Genomic DNA, 24,850 nt, shown 5'->3' on the forward strand with positions numbered 1-24,850 from the left:
GTTATATCCCACCCAATAAAGCCCTTATACATCCGAAGAAAACCCAGGGGAGAAAGGGGATAAAAAAGAGGGACTAGAATAGGTTGCAACTGAGGAGGAAAGACGGTCCAGGTCTCTAATACCAACCGCAATTGTAGAAATAGAAAACATAACCGCAACATCATCTGTGGAAAGCAATGTAGAATCTGCACTACTATCCAATTTTGATCCAGTAATCCCTGCATACCTTTTGACTAAGATCATTATTAGCAGATGTTCATAATATATTATTATATTAAAATATTTTAGACAATCATTTAAATTGAACTAATAATACTAAATTGACAGTTTTTAAAAAAAAATACAAAACCCCACTAAACTTCAATTCTTATTCTTACTTTATAAGTGAAACTAAATAATATTGTTGAGTAAGAATGAAACAAAAATTCTTTTACAATAGGAGAAGTGTATCAGTAGTCGCTATAGCTAACTTCCTACGTCTGCAAATTCTAAATGGTATATAAAATTTTGACGATATTTGTTTTGTTGTCTCTACATACGAGTTAACTATTTATAACTATTGTTTTGGTTTTTGGGTAGTAACAATGCATGTTGTGGGATTTGTTATGTGTGCAAGGGTAAAAAAGTACACTTTTCAAAGTGTCACTTGATACCTGCTTAAATATGTCTCAATAATTGTGCACTTAAAATTGTCAATACTTATGCACAAATGTCCTAATAGTCATGTGTTATCGGTACCAATAAAAGTTCACAAATGAGTCAATTATGATCCAAAAATGCTAAAAAATGAACAACTATTGTTATATGTGAAATTTATTAATGAACTTTTTATTTTTTATTTTTTAATTTTTTTTAAGATAATAACTACAAAAAATGAATAATTATTGAAACAGAAATTTATTTATTTATTTTTTTGATAAAAAACAAATTAAAGCAACAACCACCATAACTCTCAAACCGCCTAGCATTATTTTCGTCCACATTATGTAGCCCACGAAATTGAAAAGATAAGCACTCTCAAATAGTCCTAAAATTGAGCATTTTCAGAAATATATGACATCAGAACAAAAAACAAGATCACACTTTCAAATAGTCCTAAAAGTTGGGTATAATTACGATAGAGAACAAAAAAAAAACTAGATCACACTTTCCACAAAAATATCTCTTGTTTAAAATAAGCCACGTTTTCTTCCGACAACTCGTACGTATATTTACTCCGGAAAGAACATGGCGTGGAGATTACCTAATAACCAGCGTAACCGGTAAAGTTCTAACCACAGGACAGAGAAAAACAGAGCTTAAAAAGCAAGGTAAGGTGAGAATTCATAAGATGATGCAGGCGTTGGGATTCTCATCACTGACATAACTGTAACTATGATAAGGCGCCTGAACATACACAACTTTTGGGGTTTCTAGTTTTTTCTCATTTTTCTTCTCTTCCTTCTTCTCTTCTTTTTTCTCCTCCTTGGCGGGCCCCACGCTCAGCAAGTCTGCGTAGACGAATCCGAATTTCCTCAGTCTTCCGGCGACAGACACAGGATCTGCTTCCCCAATTACAGTTATCTTTTTTTCTTTCATGTCCACAGCCACAGAATCCACCCCTCCAATGCAAATTTTCCTTCATCAGATTATGTAGCAGAAGATATCCAAGATTAGGGTTTCAAAACGAAAAGGAAAAAGCAGGCAGCATACCTTTCGCCGCTGCAACCACCTTAAGGGCCTTTGTCTTGCTTTTCTCGTCATCAATAGTCACTTTTAACACCATTTTCTGCAAATTTTGAGCAGAGATTAAGATTTTAATATGGAAATGGAAATGGAAATTTAAGTTTTTTTTGGATAGTTTATAATGGAATAATCTGTCATTGGATCTATGTGACTTCTTTTTGAAAAATCAAATTATAAGATTTGAATTTGTGATCTTTCTTTAAAAAATAAAAATTATAAGATTTGAACTTGTGATCTTTTTTGAAAAGTAAAATTTGTAAGATTTGAATTTGTGAACTCTCTTTGAAAAGTAGAAACTGTAAGATTTGAACAAGTAGAAATTATAAGATTTGAATTTATAGCTTTCTTTTGAAAAGTAGAAATCGTAAGACTTAAATTCGATCTCTTTTTAACAAGTAGAAATTGTAAGATTTGAATTTGTGACCTGTATTTGAAGAGTAGAAATTGTAAGATTTGAATCTATAAACTCTCTTTAAAAGAAAAATTGTAAGATTTAAACTTGTGATCTTCCATTAAAACAAGAATTCTTAAAATTTAAACTTATAAATATTCTTTAATACAAATTTTTACTATTAAATAACTTAAGAAAATACCTTCCTTTTGGTAATTAGAAAAGGGTTTTGCTCACAGAAGTCGGCGAAGCTGTCTACTCTGCTGCAGAACTTTCAGGATCCGTATAAAGAAATCCCAAGACTTGGGAGTATAATCATTTTTGAGTTTGGGAGATGATTAAATAGAATGTATAGCGCAGCTTGCTGTTCTTCGTGGAAAGCCCCTGTAATAATGCCGCTTAATCAATTATTGTTTTTGTGATGTCGTGGTTTAGAGACAGCCTGTGGGCAGACAGAGACACTTCCCTCATGGGATTGAACAATTATTATAATCCAATCTATCAAGAATTCAATTGAGGGTTCAAATTTATTTGAGAGCAATTACGAGGAAAGTACTAAATTGACTTGCGAGGCTAAAATCCAATCTTAAAAATTTTCGTCGTTTCCGGGCATTTTAAATCACGTAAAGTTAAAAAAATTTTGTGGACTTGCTCGAAGAGGACAAAATTTAGTGACGTCTGCAAAGCCGTGTAGATGTTGATGCGTGAGAGTCATGGCCGCCGCCATTTACTAAACCTCTCAAGCGTTTGTTAAGGTAAAGTCAAACATGGACTATGTTGTCACTCCTAAAAAAAAATCAAACTCAGTCCCTTTGAAGTTTTTGAGTGGGCATCGAAAATGATTAAGTCAATTTGTGAAGGAGAGAATTTTATTTTTTTTAATTGGTTAGATTTGAAGGACGAGCATTAAAAAAGGAAATTAAGATAAGAATGAAGACAATTGAATACAATTATTTTGATTATTTTTTATAATGATTTAGTGAATATAAAAAATATGATTATGTAGGTTATGTCAAACATAGAGAAGTCTAGAGAAAGGATTCAATAGTTGAGTGCATTCCAATGGTTGTGATAGAATTTGTTGATTTAATATTTAATATTTTTGTCAATATTGCACCAATAGTTGTGACTTTAAATTTGTTATAGTGATGATGACTACCCATAATTGAATGAAATGTATCCTTAAGCACTAAAAAGCAATGAATCATGTGATGCCACATCAACGCAAAAGTGTCAATTTCACTTTTTCACAATTATCGATCTCTTTTTTTGGGGGGTTGTTTTGGACACCTTGACAAAAAGCATGTTGATGTAACATCATATTTGATGATGTGGCCTTGAAACCTTAGTTATAAGTAGGGGACTTGCCAAGTAAGTTGTTATAAAAAATTGAGTGTGATTTGAAATTTCCGCGTAAGATTTTGAGGAGCATGAAGTTAGGGTGCTCAACTACTAGGTCCTCTCCCCTAATGTAGTTACAATAATAAATGGAATTTGCATAAATATGGAGCATTGGAGAGTGAAATGGAAAATTATTAGTAATTATTTTTTTATGAAATATGGAATTAGTATCTAAATAGAATAAAAAAATATATTTTTATATATAAAATAAATATTTTAAAGTCATTTGAATTGAACATAAAAATTAAAGAAAAAATTTCAAGTACACAAAACTTACTAAAATTTAATTTCTATTTTATTAATGAAATTATATATTATTAAACTCATGTAGTTTCCACAGTTCATGAAGATTAATAGTAGTCTTCTTGATTGAGCTGGGTATAGATTTTTCTCATGAACATTTGAGAACATGCTCCATGATCCATCATCAAAATGAAAAACATAAAGAACAGAAACTACCTAGAAAAGATGAGACCTATAAAAGATGAGAAAGACACTGAAAATAGTCTTAAATTCGCCCAGTTTCAGTAAAACATGACATCAGGAACTAAAAGCTGGGTACGATTACGGCACAGAACAAAATACTAGATCACAGTGCACACTTCTCCGCCAAATTTCTGCTGTTTTTAATTAAGTTACTTTTTTTTCCGACAGCTCGTACGGTTATTTACCGTACAAACTAATATGGCAGAGAGATTATGTAAGCACTTAAGCTCTAACAAGAAGTCGGGGGAATCCGTCCTTGGAAAACAGAGCTAAAAAATAAAGCTCAGAATTTATGAGATGGTACAGGCATTCGGATTCTCGGCACTGACATAACTGTAACCATTATTATAAGGCGGGTAGACATAAACAACTTTTGGGGTTTCTGGTTTTTTCTCATCTTTCTTCTCATCCTTCTTCTCTTCTTTTTTCTCCTCCTTGGCGGGACCCACGCTGAGCAGCTCTGCGTTGCCAAATCCGAATTTCCTGAGTCTTCCGGCGACAGACACTGGATCTGCTTCCCCAATTACAGTGATCTTGTTATCCTTCATCTCCACAGCCACAGAATCCACCCCTGCAATGCAAATTTCCATTCATCAGATCATGTAGCAGAATAAATCTAGGGTTAGGGTTTCAAAGCGAAAAGAAAAATGCAGGCAGCATACCTTCAACCTCTGCAACCACTTTGAGGGCCTTTCTCTTTCTTTTCTCGTCCTCAATTGTCACTTTTAACACCATTTTCTGCAAATTTTGAACAGATTGTTAAAAAGATTTTATCATGAACGAATTGAGGAACATAAATCAGAAATTAGCAAGCAGTAGGACGTACCTTCATTTTGGTGTCTTGGAAAAGGGTTTTGCTCACAGAAATTGATGAGGCTCTCTGCTCTGCCGCGGAGCTTTTGCGATCCGTATAAAGGAATCCCAAGACTTGGAGTACGATTATTGTGGGGTTTGGGTGATGAATAAATAGAATTTTTAGCGAGCATTTTGCTGTTCTTCGCGGAAACCCCTAAATGAATAATGGTTTTTTGTCATGGCTTGATTTCGGGACAGCTGTGGTTAGACAGGAGACCCGTCCTTCACGGAACTGAAGGATTATTACAATCCAACTTATTAAGAAGTCAATTCGGGATTCAGATTGAATTGAGAGCAATTACGAAGAAAGTACCTGAAAACTAAAATCCAGTCTCTTAAATTTTCGACGCCTTCCTGGAATTCTCCAAGTCGCGTAAATTAAAGATTTGGTGGACTTAACGAACCTGAAGGGAATATTTAGTGACGTTTACGAAGCCGTGTAATTGTTGACCAGAGAATTGTGAGAGTCGCGGGCGCCGTCATCTACTAAAAGTGGAATTTTAATAAGCACATGTTAGATTTCAAAAAACTAGTAGAGACTAGTTACGGGTTGAGGTAAAACTCAAACATGGACTATTTTATCATTTCTTCTACGCTTCATTCTAGCTTATTTTAATTTTTTAAAATTCAATCCTCTAATGTTTATTAGATTTGAAGATCAAGCAATAAGTAAACAAGAGAAAGGAAATTTAGCTGTAAGATTTGAAATCAAGTAAATAAACACGTAGTTTGAGAGAAGAGTAAAGATAATTCAATGTAATTGTTTACGCTAATTTTTTATTATATTTAATTGGAAACGTCTAAGTTACTCTCCATTTTTCAATTACCGTTCAATCCTTGCTCACTTCAGCCTTCAAATAACTTTTGCATTATAACTAATAGAAAACTTTTTCACTATATGTTTCTTGGTATCCAGTTATATGAGCTACATAATTTATTGATGAAAGTCTAGCTTATTTCTTAGGTCTAGGTTATACTCTAATTGAAAAGTGCTTGTCCAATTGTTGTTAAGATAGTAGGGGTTATCAAAGATCTAAGTCTTACTCTTCATGAATGTCCCAACCTTTTTATAGATCAAGATATTTTTGTCATTAACCCCTCCCCATACTTTTCTATATGCCTTTCTAGAGATTTTATGGCCAAGATAATGGGATGTGTATCTTTAGATTTGAAGATCAAGTAATAAATAAACAGAGAGGAGGAAATTTAGTTCTTACATTTGAAGATCAAGCAATAAATAAACAACTGATTAGGAAATTTTGTTGTTAGATTTGAGATCAAGTAAATAAACATCTAGTTTGAGAGAAGAGTAAAGATTATTCAATGCAATTGTTTTCACTAATTTTTTATTATATTTAAGGGGAAAGGTTCAAGTTACTCTCCATTTTCCAATAGATGTTCACTCCTTGCTCACCTCAGCGCCCAAAAACTTTTGCATTATAACTAATAGAAAACTTTTTAAAGTCTAGTAATTTTTTGCAAATGCACTAATCACCTAATGCATCTAAGCAGTCACTAGAGAAGAAAACGAAGATGATCATAGGTTCACAATAGTTGGAGCATAATTTGATATACAAATAGACATCATGGAGGCCCAAAGACAACATGTGAATCTTGTGGTAGGCATGATATCCTAGATAACCAAGCAAATAGGCAAGGGTTTGATAGTGATCAATAAATTATTTATTTTTTAAAGAAAAGACATACTTTTTTGTTAGAAATTAGTCTTTATAACAAGAAACATATGGTGGTTAGATCTATTAACTAAATGCCAAAAAATTACTAAAAATTCTCATTACTGTAGAAGGTATCTTTAATTCATATGTTTATTCTAGAGATAAGAAGATGAACTTGGTTAACAAAGGAGATCACTTGGTTGTGACAGAGGACAGTTTTTTGAAATTGGGAGAGGTATTCTTTAAATCTAAATAAATATATTTCAATAGAATTTGTTAATTTTATGATGATGTGTTTGCGTGGACTTATAAAGATCTTAAAATTTTTTATTCTATTTTAAATCCCAACACATAATTGAGTCAGACCCCAACATGAAGCCAAATAGGCAAAAACATGGCATGTTAATCCCAATATTGAGCTACTAATGAGGAAATAATTGACCAAACTTATAGATTCCAGTATAGTCTTGTTACAAGTGCGGTTGTCGTTGCACCAAAAGATCGACCTGTTAATGCCCAATACAACCACTAGACTTATAGAATCCACACGAGGTGGTTAAGTCATGTCACAAACTCAAGCACTGCGTTGCACATCACAAGGAGACCAAGGGCACACATCTTGTAACAAGTCTTTCCCATCAAGCATTCCCCTTAAGTGGAAAACTCAGTTCCATTGAGAAAAAAGAATGAGTTTACTTAAGAGACCTCAATAGGGCCACCATCAAAGGCCATTATCCTCTCCCCTTCTTTGAACAAATTCTACAAAGGTAAGTGGTTCATTAAGGTTTTTTTTCTTGCATGGGTATTCAAGTTATAACTAGATTTTAATCAAGGAACCATACTAGTATAAGAATGCATTTACCACCAAATAGGTAATTTTTCCATATAGTAAGATACCTTTTGGAATCATTAATGCTAGTGCAACATTTTAGAGGGTAGTGAATTCATTTTTTAATAGTTTTTTAGATGACATATTTTTGGTCTATTTTGATGGTATCACTATATTTTTCAAGCATGCAAGTGATAATTTCAATCATCTTGAGAAAAAATTCATGAGGCGTAGGGAATATGGTGTGTCCTTGAACCCCAAGAAGTGTGTATTTGTTACTTAACTAAGGTAAAATTTTGGGGCACATAGTCTCAAAGGAGGGTCTCATCATTTACCCAAAAAAATGTAGAGGTTATTTTGTCTCCTCCCCTTCTTAGTCACAATAAAGGTATATAAAGCTTCTTAGGAAGAATACATTTCAAATGTGAGGAGGTTTATTACAAATATTTATTCATTAGTGAAACCTCTCATAAAGAAAATAATTGTATATAGCTATAGAAAAGAGGAGAAAGAAATTTTGAAGCCATCATGCAATTAATTGTATAGACTCCAACACTTACCAATTTCTATTAGTTAAAATTAAAAATTCAACTTCTAATTATTTTTGCCTTGATTTTTGTCTAGTTGCATGGCCTTGAACAAAGAAAATTATTATCACATTATTGTTTTTTGAGGCTAAGTATCAAATTCTAGTTCTTGTTAGCCATGAGGCTTTATGGCTTTGACAACTTATGACAGAGTTTTATCTACCAGTTGGTCATCCTAATATTCTTTGCTATGATAACCAAATTACCATTCACATTTTATGAAACCCATTAGAGCATTAGAGGATGAAGCACACCAAGATAAACATGCATTTCTTTTGAAAAATTATCCATGATGGGTTCTCTCTTTAGAGTATTTTAATAATTAGGAGCAAGTTGCAAACATCCTTCCTAAACCTTTAGATACCTTGATATCTCGAGTTTCAACATATGCTTGGGATGAAGGAGGTTGTCCTTAAGGGGTCTTCAGTCCACCTTCCTTTGTATCTAGTGCTCCTTTTAGAGGGGATTTTTTCTCATAGGATTTTATCCTTTACTTTATTTATAAGACACTTTTATTTTGTACATGAGTACCTCAGTGATAATAACCCAACCCAAATATAATGCAAAAAAAATGGTATTTAGGGAAAATATTATTTAAACCCCTTCTATAGCTATTATTTAAATTAGATTTTAATACTTTATCCAGTTGTAAAATATATATTTAATTTACCTTCCATAGTTTATACATTAACCACTAGAATAACCTTAATGATTGTTTTAAACAATTAAACATCAAGTTTAATTATTTTAATCTCAATATAGCCAAACCCAAAAGTTCCTACATGATTTAACAAACAATGATTACCCAAATTATAAATTAGGTCCATAATAGAAAATAAATTATAGACTTAATTTATATTAAATAAAACTAAGATTCAATACAAAACCCTACAACAACAATGGTCATGGCCTCTAAATATAATTATTAACCCTTAAATTAAATATGTGTGTGTGATATGTTATAATACACAACATGTATAACATAGTAGTACATCCAAAATTATTATAACTATATCATGAAACAAAAAATATCTCAAGATTTAACCTTTACAAGCAATAGATGATATCACTTTATTGTAGATAAAATCATGACCTTGAATCTCATAAAGAACCTCCAAAATACTACTCTATTGGACCAAAGGTGTTTCATCCTTTGGATCAAAAAACCAAAAGGATTGTTGTCCTCTAGTTCCCTACAAATTTTAGGATTTTTATCCTCATATTTGTCCATTCAAATATAAGTGTTCAAACAATTTTAACTAGGGTTTCTATGTGTAAAATAATTTATAACCCATAATAATAAAAAATTTATAACTATATCTCCTTTGGCGTATTCAAATGGCTTGGGAAAAGATTCACTATCATTGGCCCTTGACATCATTATCTTTAATGGTATCCTTTGATATGTGTGTATAGGGTGGGGAATATCCCGCTAAAAAATCTAAAATGGCAACTAAATCTCAACCATTGCATTAATGAAACATGATTTTTATCATCTTCCAAGTTCCAGAAGGGCACATAAATCTATGCCCTTAATTTTGAATAATATTTTCTATGAAGGAGAATCATATAAGGAGAATTTGCATGGTCAAATAGTCCATTAATGGCACTATTTATTATGCAAGGGGTAGGTAAGGTGAACAATATAAAAAGGTAGGAATGTTAGACTTTTAGGGGTTAAGGGTATCATGAGATTCTTACTACTTGTTAAAGATTGAGGATGTGACATAATAGCATAAGGAAGTCCAAATCTTTGACAAGAAAAGGGAACATAGCAAGGGTTAAGTGAAAGGGATGCCTAGATGGATAAGTCTGATATTCTAACATGAATAGAGGAGAAGTAGATCTATGTGGAAAGGCATGTCAATATGGTAAAGTTTTTAAGTTTGGGGGGAACCAAGGAGAAGTTAGACTTAGATGCAAAGGTTTGCTAGGATAATGAACTGTAAAATTCCAATAAATTGAAAACACTTAGAGATACATCCAGAAACACACGAGACTTATGAATTTAGAGACCTTTTCACTTATAACATATTGGAAGATATCAAGGGGGTGATGAAAACCCATAATTATGCCTTGAATTAGCTTTTTGAAGATAGAGATTGTCACTTTGTTCCATAAATATAAATTTATTAAAAATGGGACATTACAATCCCATCATTCCAAAAAATTGCTTTCCCTCAAGAAATGTTGATTTAATTACTCCAAAATTATTGATTCTTCCCATGTAGCCTCTTTCCTAGGTAGGTTTCTCCCATGAACTAGATGATTTGTGATGAGATGCATGATCATATTCCCCACCTTCGACTTGTGTTAAGTAATAAAAGCAACCAACCCTCCTTATGCCTCATTTTGAAGTGATAATGGATGAAAATATCTACAAAATCCCACAAAAGCCTAGCATGCTTATGTAATGCCACTCTAATGTTCACTTGAATTCCGCATTTAGATCATTTTATGATTCTCATGATTTATTTATTAGGGTTGTTACATATAACACAATTCCTCCTTAACTCTAGATTGTATCCTTTACTCAATCTCATAATAGAAGGAACCTATGTAGCTTAAAATTATGTAAGGTAATAGGTGAGAATGATAATAATTCTAAAGTTAGACATTATATGGACAATCATTTTTGTCTCATTCCTTGTGCAGCCTAGCTGCAAAATATGACTATCACTTCTTTCTCTTCTACCTATATTGTATCCTTGTGAAGATGAATATGAATTTAATATTATCCTATCAATATTATTTACACCCTTGAAGTTCCTATGTATTGTCTCTACACCTTCCTTAATATGAAGGGTGCCATAAAAATCCCTTTATTTCTTGGATCTATGACCATAGCATGCTCAAAATTATGCTCCATCTCTCGTAGATTACTATCATAAAAATTCACACATGAATTATATCTAGTGCAAGTAACCACAATGGAAACATATATGAAGGCGCTTCTTGTTGTGGGGTGGGAAAGAGTGAAGGGAATTTTAAAAACAAATTTGGACTAGTTGAAACCATTGATTTTTATGTGGTGAATTATATCGCTAGCATTTCTTATCTGTCCAAGTGGTAGAATATCCTGCTTCTAGATGAAAACTAATGGCAAAGCATTTTCCTAGAAGGAGGTATGAAAACGGAGGCAAATTTTATGCCTTGAGCCACACAAATTTGCCTTCAATACTATTTAAGACTTCCACACTTGTTTGTAAGAAGAAGAAAAGACCAGGCTATATTTGGTGAAATTGACGAAGAGAGCGAAAGAGGCAATGGGATTTGAGGACTATTTGGCTATGATGGCAAATAAATTGGGGGAAGAGGAGTTTATGGGAGAGCTCTACAATGACTTCCATCTTCAGGGAGATGTAGAGAAAGACGCGTTAACTTTGCAGAGCTTGAAGAAGAATGCAAATTTGTTGGGGATGGAAGAGATGAGCGATGATTGACAAGGTTGATCTCAATGACAATGGATATCTTGACCAAAGTGAGTTTAGTCATCTCATGCTCACACTCGGCCCTTCTTTGATGACAAAGGCGTACAAATGACTAAAAAATGCCCTCATTCAAGAACTTGAGGGATTTGTACAATAAAAATTAGACGAAGAAGAAGAGGAGGGACATTGTGAACACTTGCAATTTTCAATGCAGTGTAGAGTAAACAAAAATCTATTGTGTTGTTCCATCACTTATAGAGGCAAATATGATGGTAGATTTATGGCAAGATTAATATGCACCAACAAAAATGAATTGATGGTTGTAGACAATGCAATCGTTTTGCTCTATCTTGTGATGATCTTAGACCATTGATGGACAAAAATGAGCTCCTCAATTTCATATAAGAAACGTCTTCAATGTAATTACTTTTTTTATATTTTTATAAATAAAATTATTTGTAATAAATCACATTATATTCTATTTAATATAAAGTATACAAGAAACTATCAATATTGATTTATATAATACTATCTAATAGATAATTGAATATATTTTGATATATCAATAATATATATTAAATAAATTTTAAAAAATTAATTATATAAAAATTACCTATCATAAAATTATTATTTATTAATATTCAAACAATAATATAAATTGATTCTATTAATAAATCAAACTCTGATAACTACTTTACAACTATTCACCTACCTACTCAACTGCTAAATCTTCTCGTTCTAATTTTTTCTTGAAAAAAAACCTCCTCACCTTACAACACATCATCCAAAATTTGTACCACACTTTTGTAATGCTTACATTCGAAGCATTTCCCATTCCGTGTATCATCGTTAAACTCCTAGAGCAACGTCTATTACCCACGGTATGTGAAAATGTCACACGTATTTGTATTAACCACTTTAAGTAGCATTCAAGATAGACTCGTATCTTTGCATAAATAGTCATCAATACTTTTCCACGAGATTTCCCTATTGACGATAGACTCGTATCTTTGCATAAATAGTCATCAATACTTTTCCACGAGATTTCCCTATTGACGTTTGTAAATCTCATCATCATTCATATTTATATATATGTGTGTGGGGGGAATTTATATGGTTTCACTAATTATAATTCATTTTTTTCAATCGTAGTAGTTCAATGGACAGCAACCAAATGTACCAATAAATGGAGGAATAGTTATAAAGTTAACTATTCTCCACGAGATTTCCCTATTGACGATAGACTCGTATCTTTGCATAAATAGTCATCAATACTTTTCCACGAGATTTCCCTATTGACGTTTGTAAATCTCATCATCATTCATATTTATATATATGTGTGTGGGGGAAATTTATATGGTTTCACTAATTATAATTCATTTTTTTCAATCGTAGTAGTTCAATGGACAACAACCAAATGTACCAATAAATGGAGGAATAGTTATAAAGTTAACTATTCTCCTCTATGTTTGGGTGATTTTTAAGATTTTTTTTTTTAGTACTTTTAGCTAAAAAGTACAAAAGGCAAATATGGTAAAACTAAAAGAAAAGAAAAAACTTAACTATGAACATAAGAACACAATAGAAATTTCTTAAGAAATAAGGAAAAGAACAAATTGCACCCACTATTGAAGCACACAGTCTTCCAAATCATTTACACACGGAGAGCAAGTAAAAGAGTTTATGAACATAAAGAAGTTGGTTAGCATCAGAAAGACTGGCTTCCATGAAGGAATCGTAGACATAAGAACAAGAATTATTCTTACCAAAATCCATTTAGATACAAAAACTCTCCTTCCACTTTTACAAACTCTTCCCTTGTAGAGCCCAAATAAAATAGATCCCCTCGATGAACAATTACAGCTTTATTTATAAGCACTTTGGATGGAAATATAAAGGATTTTCCCTCCAAATAATAATTGTAAAAGGACAAAATTTAAAGAGTCATAAGGTTGCCTCTTCATAGTCAACCCTTTTAACTTTTTCTAAACATTGACACAATAATTCATCGCATTGAATCCTTCAATCCACCTTGAACTTGCTAAAGTAAATTTTCATTTGTTACTAGAATTTGTAACTTGTTATTCTCTCAACTATTGTCGAGAATTGTTTTTCCAACTGTAAGTTTTTGATGAAATTGTAAACAATATATGGCAACCTCAAGTTGTTGTGCCTTCCTAGTATTATGAACTATTATCACAACCCTTTGTCATTTATTTGTCACCAAATCCTGAAAAACCTTGTGTACTTTCTTATCTTTAAAGGTCAAAACAAAAACAACTTGAGCAATGCAAGCACTTTAAAGAATAATACATCTTTTTTATGACACTTTTTGTATATGTACTAAGCTAGAGAGATGGTCACACCAACATATTTATTACTTAAAACAATTGTTTGTGGATGAGATCATAATGATTTTAGATTTTCAACAGTATCCCCCCAAAATAATACTTAGGATATTAATAAACAAGAAAGGAACACTTGATAAATCAATTTCCTTTAATTCAAAGATTTCCAAAAGTCATTCGATAGTGGAGACTAATATTTCTAGTTTGCAGAGAAAAATCACATGACATCAATCTACACACAAATTCTTCACACAATTCAAAAAAATAAAAAATAATTTAGGTCAAATACGGTGACCGTACATGAGGGGTTTTCAAAAAAGCAATTAGGGCCAATCAAAAAAAATAATAAAAAAATTATAAAATCATAAAAAAATATTCTCATCAATTTTCAATATAATAAACATATTTTTCCAAAGGAATTCAATTTTTTTTTATTTAGGACAAATTATGGTGGTCATACACGAGTATTGTATGATCATAAAAAGTGACTTTTTAAAAGTGGTTTTTATACATGCCTATTAAAAGTTAAGTTGTATCATCTAGGTGTTAAAATAAATTACATATTTGAAAATTAGACTCAAAATGCTACATTTCATATTACTGGACTTTTTAAAGATTCAATTTGTAAGTGCTTCAATTTTTTAGTCCAATTGTGATGAAGATTGAAAATTAGGAAAAAACTTTCATTTTTTGGACTTTTTGTGGATCGAACTTATTGCACCTAGCCCTCTCACTCCCTCTCACTCCCTCTTTCTCCTTTGCTCTAATTTTCTTTGTCTCACCTCTTTCTCTCTTTTCTCTCTCCACCTCTCTCTCCCTCCCTCCCTCTCTCTATCTACTTATCCCTCTATCCTCTCTCCCTTTCTCTTTCTACCTATCTCTCCCTCCTCTCTATCTCTCTCTCCCTACCTCCTTTCATATCTACTCTCTACCTAAGGGAGGGAGAAGTAGGTAGAAGAGAGGAGAAATAGAGAGTAGAGAAGTAGAGAGAGGGAGAGGGAGAGGGTAGATAGAGTAGATAAGAAGGCACGTAGGGAGAGAGAGGGGGCAAAGGAGAGAGGGATGTAGGGAGAGGTGGAGATATACATCTAGAGAGAGAGAGAGAGAGTAGGTGTTGATTGCTAAAATTTGGTTGTTTGAAAATTATAATATTTCTTAAAATATAGAATTTTCATTATAAGTCCTAGAGATATGAAAGCATTTTCAAATACCCCAAAACTATATTTATATGAAATATGACTGTATAAAAATGTAATAACACATATATAAATGTCACTTAAATGTTTATTTCATGTATATAGTTTGAAGAAGAGAAAGACTGTTTATAGTTTGAGAAAGAGATGTGAAGGGGATGAGAGAAAATTTTGCTTCTTCAAAATGCAAGAATGTTATGCTTTGGTAGCAAACGAGCCTAGGCTCAATCACTACCAAGCTATAACGTTAGCATGTTATAATGTGAGTGCATTATAATGTGTTAAGAAAGATGGGGAACCAAAAGTGATGTGGCCACTTTTTGGCCCCCCATCTTTCTACACTTACCTTTATGCATGATGTTGAATCTAAAACTAACACAATTGATATTTTTTCTCACCACCACTAAACAAATTTTGAGGATCTTAGGGTATAGTTGCAACATCTTAGGGTATAGTTGCAACATCTTCTCTCAATGCAATCAAAGATAGTTATGTGGATCTTAGGGTATAGTTGCAACATCTTCAACATGTCCGTCAAGGGAATACTAATTATGACCAACTCCAAATGAAATATAAGACAATTTTACCGAGATATTTTTGCATTCTAAGAAGGGACTAACACATGCTAGTTTGAATTGGTGTTTTAGGTGTTAAAGTGTAGGTGGATGGATCCTACTAAATTTCATTCAAGTTTTGGAACCTTGAAGAATGTATTAAGTAAGAACATGCTTACAGTTTAAACTATATATTATTTTTTCACATCAATATGTTGAATGTCTCAAGGAAAAGATAATAGTTTAAGCTAAGGGAGGATGTTGGCATGTTTAGGAGCTAATATGGGATCTTGATAGCGTAGTTGAAAGCCTACAAGAGTGACTAATCTATTCTCATTAGCTTGAAAACCTGAAAGGATGGTCTAATGGAGGCCAATGGTAAAAACCCACAAGGAAGCCAAATTTTGGAATCAAACAAGACAATTCACTAGGGGCAAGTGGAGTAGAGGTCACCAAATGAACTAGTGCACAACATAACAATGCAATCAAAAGACATGTAAAATGAATAACTATAAGGGCATAGGGTTACAGATATAAGACATGAAACAATCAAAAGATAATAATAAAATCATGAGATAAAACCACCTAAAATGTGGTGTCCAAACCTCTAATCAAAATCTAACACTCAAATCCCAAGATGAGTCCATAGATTAAAAATAACATATTCCTTATACCAATCTCACTCCATTATCTCTATTCAAAGCTATCTTATGACCCGTCATAACATGTTTCATAAGTTGATCAATATAAGTCTCTCTTTTGACTCTCTTATGCATCATAAATACAATTGTTTTAATGTAAGAGACCTCATTTTTAAAGGCCATAATTTTTTTTTAATATAAGAGGTTGATTAAGCCCTTTCTTTAAAATTGAAGGTCTCAAAGAACTCTATATCATTGTAACTACTTTATTTTAATTAATATTTGTTTCAAGTTTTTTTAGATTCAAATTGACCTTAAAACCTAGAACTTATTTTTTTATTCTATAACTCTAAAATGAGCTAATTTATATTATTGACATTAAAAGACAATTGAAACAAATTTCTTAACATACAAAGAAAGACCGCACTAGTAACATTAGAGAATCCTAGAAAACTTAGATGCTAGGTAAACATAACCTTCTTTTGGTATTTTTTATGTTTCAACTTTCTTCAATAAAAAATAGCCCTTTTATTTAGAATGATGAAGTGTAAGAGCAATAAATTTTATCGCCACTAAATAATTTGACATTAGTGATTGATGCTCTGTAAAAAGGATGTTAGGAAGACACACAAACATAAGGAGCAATTCAAACGTTAGTGTTAGTGTCAGAAATCACAAATAAAAGAATATCCTAAGCAAGCATATCAAGAGAGATACCAAACATAAAATGGAAAGCTTAACAAAACGAAAGAATGCAATGAAACATCCCCAAATGCCCTCCAACATGCTTGTAGTTGCTCCTCCCTTGTTCCTCTCCTCTCCAAGTTCCAAATGAGTGTAGCTCTCAATAGCTTTTTGCACTATTCTGGATGTCTTATGGACATTCAAGATTGAAAATGATTAATTATGTCAGTGCAAGTGTAAAACAAGCTAAATATGAGATGTTATTTAGTTAACTAATGTTAATTTTAGCCAAAAAGACAAATGTAGATTATGCTAAAATGTTCTCCTAAATTCACTATAACTTAGATGCATACAAGATTTCTGGATCTAGATTATGAAGAAATGAGCTCTATTTATAGGAAAAATGGAGCAATGGATGGTTGAGATTGAGTAATCTCAATAAGGGTCATGATTGATGGGTTTATGATCCATGTGAGGGCTTTCAATCCAATCCTAGGATGACAAATGTCAACATGAGATGGATTGAGAGGAGATGGAAGAAGCATTAAATGCTTGAGATGACTTGAGGGTTACCTTAGGAGTTAAGGTTAATGTTGGGTTGAATGAATAAAGCCTTTATCCAATGAATGATGTCTTTATGCAAGAGTTAGTGAGGATAACCATAGTCAAAGCAATACATGCTTGAAGAGACCCATGAGTTAAGTGGAGGGTTGAGTTAGAGGTAAAGTCTCTAACCATGTGGGTGGGTGAGTTGAGTTAACCATAAATAGTTATGTAAGAGTCATTAATGGTCATGTAAGAGCCATTAGTGGTTTGGAAGACTTTAGGGGTTAGCTTGTTGAACACATAAAGCATTAAATATTTTTTAAAGACTTTGGAGGCTTTGAGAAGTGACTTCAAGTTGCTTAGGAATGTGACAATAATTAGGGGATGGGATTAGGCTAATTAGGAATGGTTTAGAAGAATCTAGAGAGTGGTTAGAAGAGTCTAGAAGAGGATTTAGGATTGCAAGTGGGTTTGGTGGGTGAGGGAAAATATGATTTTAAATAAAATAAAATTAATTTATTTCAATTTGTGGTTGCAACTTGCATTTGTAGGAGAATGCATGTGGGGGGGGGAGGTAAATGTTTTAATTATTTATTTAAAAGAGGAAAGGGGGGTTGAATTAAATAAATATGATTTATTAATTTAATTGATTGTGAATTTGGTTTAATGAATTAATTTCAATAAATTGGATAATTTATTTAATTAGTAGGAGAAGGGTTTGAGGATGAATTAATTAAATATTAATTTAATTAACTATTGGCTAGTGGATTTAATAATCAAATAAATAGTAAATATTCATTTAATTAAATGGACAGATTTATGTGACTACAGTGATTATCTTATCATTTAGGTAAGGGGCACCAAATTATTTAAGAGTACTTCATTTTCCAATTAACAACAACCATAATCATTGTTTGGATAAGATCCCAAGTAACAACACAATAATGTGTCGAAGTACTTAGATAAAACTCTGAGTTCCACACATAATTATGCAACAATACAGATTTGAGATAGCTGCGTGGGAGACACTACAAATCAAGCTAAAGCCAAAGTGCTCCCTCCTTAACACATCCAAATACTAGTGTAATTATAAAATAAAATTTTAATTCTTTACTTATTAGAAATTATGTTCTCAACAACTACATAGCCTGTATATCTTTTGACATAAAATTGAATTTAAGTCCTTATAAACATGCATGCACGTATCTAAGCTTTATCTTTTATTGTGTACATTTATGTATTTATTTTAAATAGTTTATAATTTATAAAATAATTTTGTTATCGTAATATTATTTAGAGAATAATTTTGTTATTGTAATTTGATGTCGGAGTTTTGCACTCAACAAGACTTGATCTCTAACAGACTCCACCAACAGACCAAAAATCCATTCACCATTATTTTATATGTATTCAATTTAATAATTAAAAATATTTTTTATTTCTAAAATAAGAAAATTATTTATGATTTTTATGTGTAAATAAAATAATGAGTAAATTGATAAAAAATCTATTTTGAAAACAGTAAACTGATAGATAGTCCATGTCATAAAAATAGAATACAACCTTCCAGTATATAATTTGATAGCTCTCATACAGAATACATACACAGATTTGGACTCTTTCAAAATAAACCCATCTTTACCATCAATACTAAAACAATCTGACCTCAAATCCGCTTAGAACAGTCCCAAAAACACTCCTTAAACATGAGAACCATGAAATGTGTAGAATGCCCCCTCCATCAGATCTCTAGGTAAGTATCAGGGGGCATTGCATTTCAGCTCTGGTTTTACCTGAAAATTTATCAGTATTGCTACATATACATCAGCCGTAGAAGATTTCCTCTCTAACATAACCTCCATAGGAAGATTCCAATTCAACCATTTTCCTAGGGTTTGGCATCTTTACTGAAAGGTTTTCCAAGTGGGTACCTTTCATTTACATTCCATTTGGAATGTGCATAACCATTTCCATCTGCAAAAGAAAAATGATATGCAGTGCACATAAAAGTTCAGCAGATAGTGCAAGAATTATACTCATCACGAGCTACAGTGTATTCATAAGGCCTGTGGTTGTAATTGGGGGGATAATACATGATTGTTTGAAACGGCTCTGGTTTTTTCTCATCCTTCTTCTGCTCCTGTTTGGGAGCATCTTTTTTCTCTTCCTTGGCAGGCCCCACGCTTAAAAGCTCTGTGTGTCCAAATTTCCTGAGCTTTGATGTCAAATACACAGGGTCTGCATCCCCAATTACAGTGATCTTCCTCTCCTTCATGTCCACCGTCACAGAATCCACCCCTGCAATACAAATTTTCAATCATGCTCTATTTCATTCTGTGTGACAAAATTGCTGTAAAATTAGATCAATGATTTTAAGGAGAGTTATAATACCTTCCACCCCTGCAACTGCCTTGAAGGCCCTTCTTTTGCTTTTCTCGTCCTCAATAGACAATTTTAACACCATTTTCTGCATAATCCAATGGTATATTAGCTATTAATTGGGACTTCGACATTAATTGAGGAACTAATTGTTCATAACCAGAAATTCAGATCCAACTGTTTACTATTTTTCTTTCCTAATATTTCGACTTTATCAAGATATTAGTTTTCTAAAACTGAATTCAATTGTGATTTATCATCTACTTTTGAATTTTCTATCATCTCGATGATGAATCTTAAAATATAATTCAAAATTTTGATACCAAAAAACAGAAACAATAAAAGAATTCAGTAACTGTGAACAGAACTGGTTTAAGTTTTTCCATAACTCCTTCCCTCTGATTGAACCCATTAATCGAGGCTAAAACTCTCAGAGAGAACTCTGTAGCTAGATTCAGAACTCTACCCCATTAATTTACTCCGTGAACACAATCTATGCAACATAATACATTTAATTGTAAGTGTAACAAAATGAACTTACCTTCATTTTTACAGCACTTTGCAAATGAAATTTTTTTTTTTCTTGAAGTTCTTCCCTGAGCAAGAAAGCTTTTCTTTCCACAAGCCAGAGATGCTCTGCTCTCTTCTCTATGAGTTCTTGAATTTATATTAGAAAATCTTGAGAAGTTGGGATTGGGAATGAGAAGTCGTGGGTTGCAATTATGGAACAAATAGCGTGAGGAACAAGTCTTGAAAAAATGGTCTAAGGCTCTTCTCTGACTTTGACTCGTTCTAAGAATTGATCTCTCCAGGGTAAATTTGGGGCGGCTGATCTAAAACGATGAACAGTTAAATCGAGGGAGGAATAAAATATTCCCCCGACGGCAATCATTCAGCTGTAGAAGATTCGATTTGATCCCATCCTTATTGAATGAGATTTAATTTGAGTTGATACCTCACTACACTTTGTCCGTAATATTTGTTTACTTGAATAAAAACCTTTGTTTTTTAACCTTTTCTTTTTAAGTTTTTTTTAATAAATAGGGGAAGAGCATCAATAAATAACATAGTTCTAATAACCGTCACCTTATTGTCATGTTGACCCCCCAATAGTTGTCATAGTGAAAACATTAATAAATTTGTTTTGTACCAATAGCCGATCATTTTTTGTAATTTTTTGTTCATAATTGGCCCATTTGTGCATCACTATTGGAACATTTGTGCACCACTATTGGGACATTGGTCAACAATTACTAGCGATTTTGAGTTGACAATTACTAGAACATCTTTAGTTAGGTATCAGGCGACACTTTGAAATGCGTACTTTTTGACCTTTGTACGCATAACCGATTCCACAACGTGCATCATTACTACCCAGAAGCCAGATCAGTAGCTATAAGCATTTAAGTCACCTATGAAGACAAATAAATAATAATAATCAAAATCAGATGTACCGTTTAGGATTTGTCAGTGTGCGAAGTTAGCTATGAATGCTACTAGTGCTCTTCCCCTAAATAAACCAATTTAGATAAATTATGAGAGCAGTAGAATTATAAAAAAAATTAATAAAGATTATTAGTTCTAAGATTTGATGAAGACTATTAGGTTATATATGGTATTTCATTGACTCATCAAAATGTTAATATTTATATTTGTATCGTGTAAGTTTTCACATATACTATAATAGTAATTTTTTACTATCTACTAATCCCACAGTTACAATTCTAATCCTTGAAACTATTGTTTTGAACGTTTTCTACAAATTCAACCCTTTCATGTAGCTTTAAACTTGCCATGTGAAATCCTTAGAAATATGTATACCTCTAGCATATGAACATAATAGTGTTACTAAGCATCATTACAGTTTGTTGTCCTTGGTATGAGAGGCAACTTGCTCTTCTCTTTTTGTTTTAGCCAAATCCATAGATAAATTTAATGTTTTTTGCATAAGTTGAAAGACACACCAAGAAGAATGCAAATGCCTAGTTTATACTTATCAAATCAAATCATGATGCAAAGTTATTTTCTACTATCAATGTTAAATGTAGATGTATTCCATAGATAATAAGTCCTAAATGATCAAAATGAATTAGGATCTATCCTTTTATGCAACACTCTAGCTAATTTTGTGCTTAAGTCCATAAAGGATAGCTAATTGAGATTGAGTCTCAAGGCATGGATCGTGTTTAACTTTGATTTTAGAAATTTGGAGATATAAGTTGCACATGTGGTCTTGAACCAAATTCAATGGTGTACACCTATATGGGTTTAACTTAAGACTAGGAAAGAGCAATTTAAAGATTGAATTTGAAGACTTAGAATGTGGGGAGTCATGTCCAATTAAGGCTTAAGTGAATTTACCAACTTTCACACGAAAAATATTGTTGAATGCCTGAACAACTAAGATGGGGGGGGATCAATTGTAAATTAAGCTTTTTGATTCTTTCACAGATTTGGAATAACCACCATATGAATTATTTACCATGAGCAGTTATAAACATGAAAGCACACACATACAAAAAGAAATCATACATAATGAACACACGATATGACGTGGAAAACCCTAGAAGGGATCAACCACGAAGAATGTTAGTTCTTAATATATAACACTTGTTAGGGTTGCACCAATTAAGGTGATATTTACAAAGGTGGCTCACTGCCAAAATGCTCACTATGGGAGGGCTCACTGCCCAGAAAGTATCACTGCTAGAAGAAGAAGAAAGAAAAGAAAAACCACCACCGAGATACAACTGCCACAAATAGCAATGTCGGAACAACTTTTGGATCCCAACAACACACTACACAACTTCGCACAAGTTCTCACATCATCAGTCGGATTTAAATTTTCAATCTTGCATGTCTTCCTTACATTATTCATTCTAATCATCCTTTACTTATATTGTCCTCCTAACTACATAACCTTCCAAGTCAGCCAAACATAATTTGAAATAGGGTTGCACTAAGCATTCTCGTGGTGAAAAGGAATGAGAAGTGGACCACACCATAACACACTTCATCGGTCATATCAACACGTTACACATCCATCACAAAAACTCATATGCTACATGAATGTCGTTACACAATCTCGAATTTTGGATCAGACCAGACTGGACCCAAAATGATGCTTCTCAACTTAGTAAAATGAATGAAACTAAGATAATCATGAATCCAAGGAATCAACATCATATCCAGAGAACAGAGAAACCCAAACCACAAACAACACTATCAATTACCAGTCAGTACTAAGCATCATCTAAAGCACAACTTCCAGAGCACTAAACAAATTGGAAAACATATGTCGGATCACCAACACAAAAAACCTCACAGAAACCCATATGTTGACATCAATGACAACCATTAATGTCAACCATGACAAACATATCAACACTATCAGTCATCACATTTGCAACAAATATGTCATAAGCACACTAGACCTTTGTTTTACAAACAATCAATCAAGGTGGGTCCAAAACAAATAGAGAAACTATTTAATAGGCCGGAATACTAAGAGGGGGGGTGAATCAATATTCCCCTTTAAGAAAATTAAAAACTATACTTATGAAGCTTAGCTTATTATCCATTATCCTCGACCCAAAAGAAATGTATGCAACATAAATGAAATGCAAGAGATACACATGCATAAGAGAGACACCATATTTTAATACGTGGAAAACCCAAATGGGAAAAACCACAAAAAGGGTTAACTCTGAAGATAATATAACTAGCTATTTGATATTACAAGACTCACTACAAGAGGGCTCACTGCTCGGAATACAACAACTTACTACCGGAAGGATCACTACCAAGAAATAGAGACAAAAATGAACTAAAAAAATTGCATCTAAATATGCATGGGATCAATTCCTGATAAGCTCAAATACCCAAACAACTGCTTGCAGCAGATCCAGTCAAGAATCCCTACAACTCTAACACAATTTGCCTACTCTAATCCACTGTCACACCAACTCTGCCTTTCTCCTTCAACACACGAATGCAAGAACACTCACACTTACTTGCACTCATTCACTTCCAATTCCACACACACTTCTACACCATATTGATCAAATCATAACATAAATATATACTACCAGTATATGCACCAAGTCGGCCTCAAGAATAATTTTCCCAAGAATACTTCTTCATCAGTCTTCTACGTGATTTCTTTCAAGAATATTCCAATAGTTAGATCACACGTTACAAGCACCGGAGCAAAATAAGAACAAAAATATTCAAGGTTGGCTAGACTCAAAATGATCATATCCTTGAGCATCCTCAAGCACACTTCCGAAGCACAAAAACATGATCTAACTTAACATAAGGAAATTAAGGTCATGAATGACGTATTTCCAAGAGATCATCATCATAAACCAACATGCGGAAGACTGCGCACACTGTCAAATATCATCAACGTTGAAAACACTTTCGGAGCACCAAACCAATTGCCACAATTGAATTCAAAACTAGGTCAATAGGAAAAACATATCCACGTACTGACAACACACATTTCTGGAGCAACACCCTTTCCGAAAATCATCTCTGCAACAACTATAACACATCTACAACCTGACATATCAACAAGATTCTTCATCTTCATACATACATACATATCTTCTTTTGTTTCGCAACATACATACATACGACTGCTCTACAACACATTTACTTTGTACACTAACTCACTATATCTAGACCAATTTGAATCACTGGGTTTGACATCAATGACAACCAAACATATATTTCTAATAGAAATGTGCTAAGTATGCACTTTTCACCCAAGTATAGTATTAAATGGAGATGAACTATTATACTTCTTTAAAGATTCAAGACATTCATTATTCATATTCAACAAAATACATTAATGGTGCTTAGCTAGTTATGTTCATTAAATCATTGTAATCAATGATAGAGTGGACCATCCAATTTTATACTTTTATTTTACATCACTTAGCACAAAAAATATCTTAAAGAGATAGTTATGGTGCTCATTTTTTTATATTCAGCACATAAATTAACTGTTGCTCAAAAACTCATTAACCAAATTCTATTGCAGGTCACCTTAGTATGAATTGGTCCACATGTCTAGGTCAAATTTAACATCCTAGAATAGTTCATGTGGAATGGCATAGA

General features: G+C 32.7%; 3 protein-coding genes across 3 annotated transcripts; all 3 read right to left on the reverse strand.

Moving 5' to 3' along the window:
* Window positions 1–1,147: 1,147 nt before the first annotated feature.
* On the reverse strand, window positions 1,148–2,982 carry LOC131049976 (heavy metal-associated isoprenylated plant protein 39). Its single transcript, XM_057984093.2, has 3 exons — window positions 2,319–2,982; window positions 1,693–1,768; window positions 1,148–1,601 (listed from the first exon to the last, which is right to left on the reverse strand). Exons 2-3 carry the CDS (start codon window positions 1,763–1,765, stop codon window positions 1,324–1,326), a joined length of 351 nt encoding a protein of 116 aa, XP_057840076.1. The 5' UTR covers window positions 1,766–1,768; window positions 2,319–2,982; the 3' UTR covers window positions 1,148–1,323.
* A 1,018-nt stretch (window positions 2,983–4,000) lies between these two features.
* Window positions 4,001–5,116, reverse strand: LOC131049974 (heavy metal-associated isoprenylated plant protein 39). Its single transcript, XM_057984092.2, has 3 exons — window positions 4,830–5,116; window positions 4,666–4,741; window positions 4,001–4,574 (listed from the first exon to the last, which is right to left on the reverse strand). The coding sequence occupies exons 1-3, from the start codon at window positions 4,833–4,835 to the stop codon at window positions 4,294–4,296; spliced, it is 363 nt and encodes a 120-aa protein (XP_057840075.1). The 5' UTR covers window positions 4,836–5,116; the 3' UTR covers window positions 4,001–4,293.
* Window positions 5,117–18,893: 13,777 nt separating this feature from the next.
* On the reverse strand, window positions 18,894–20,439 carry LOC131049963 (heavy metal-associated isoprenylated plant protein 39). The gene is made up of 3 exons (XM_057984079.2): window positions 20,268–20,439; window positions 19,739–19,814; window positions 18,894–19,645 (listed from the first exon to the last, which is right to left on the reverse strand). The coding sequence occupies exons 1-3, from the start codon at window positions 20,271–20,273 to the stop codon at window positions 19,359–19,361; spliced, it is 369 nt and encodes a 122-aa protein (XP_057840062.1). The 5' UTR covers window positions 20,274–20,439; the 3' UTR covers window positions 18,894–19,358.
* Window positions 20,440–24,850: the final 4,411 nt, after the last annotated feature.

The sequence above is a fragment of the Cryptomeria japonica genome, chromosome 2 (assembly GCF_030272615.1).
Source record: "Cryptomeria japonica chromosome 2, Sugi_1.0, whole genome shotgun sequence".
Taxonomy (NCBI): domain Eukaryota; kingdom Viridiplantae; phylum Streptophyta; class Pinopsida; order Cupressales; family Cupressaceae; genus Cryptomeria; species Cryptomeria japonica.

Bases quoted from the DNA above. Each gene is read 5' to 3' on its own strand.
- LOC131049976 (XM_057984093.2), bottom strand. From the start codon at position 1,765: ATGGTGTTAAAAGTGACTATTGATGACGAGAAAAGCAAGACAAAGGCC. The intron at 1,602-1,692 runs GTATGCTGCCTG...TTTGCATTGGAG, and splicing joins GGTGGTTGCAGCGGCGAAAG to GGGTGGATTCTGTGGCTGTG.
- LOC131049974 (XM_057984092.2), bottom strand. The intron at 4,575-4,665 runs GTATGCTGCCTG...TTTGCATTGCAG, and splicing joins AGTGGTTGCAGAGGTTGAAG to GGGTGGATTCTGTGGCTGTG.
- LOC131049963 (XM_057984079.2), bottom strand. The intron at 19,646-19,738 runs GTATTATAACTC...TTTGTATTGCAG, and splicing joins GGCAGTTGCAGGGGTGGAAG to GGGTGGATTCTGTGACGGTG.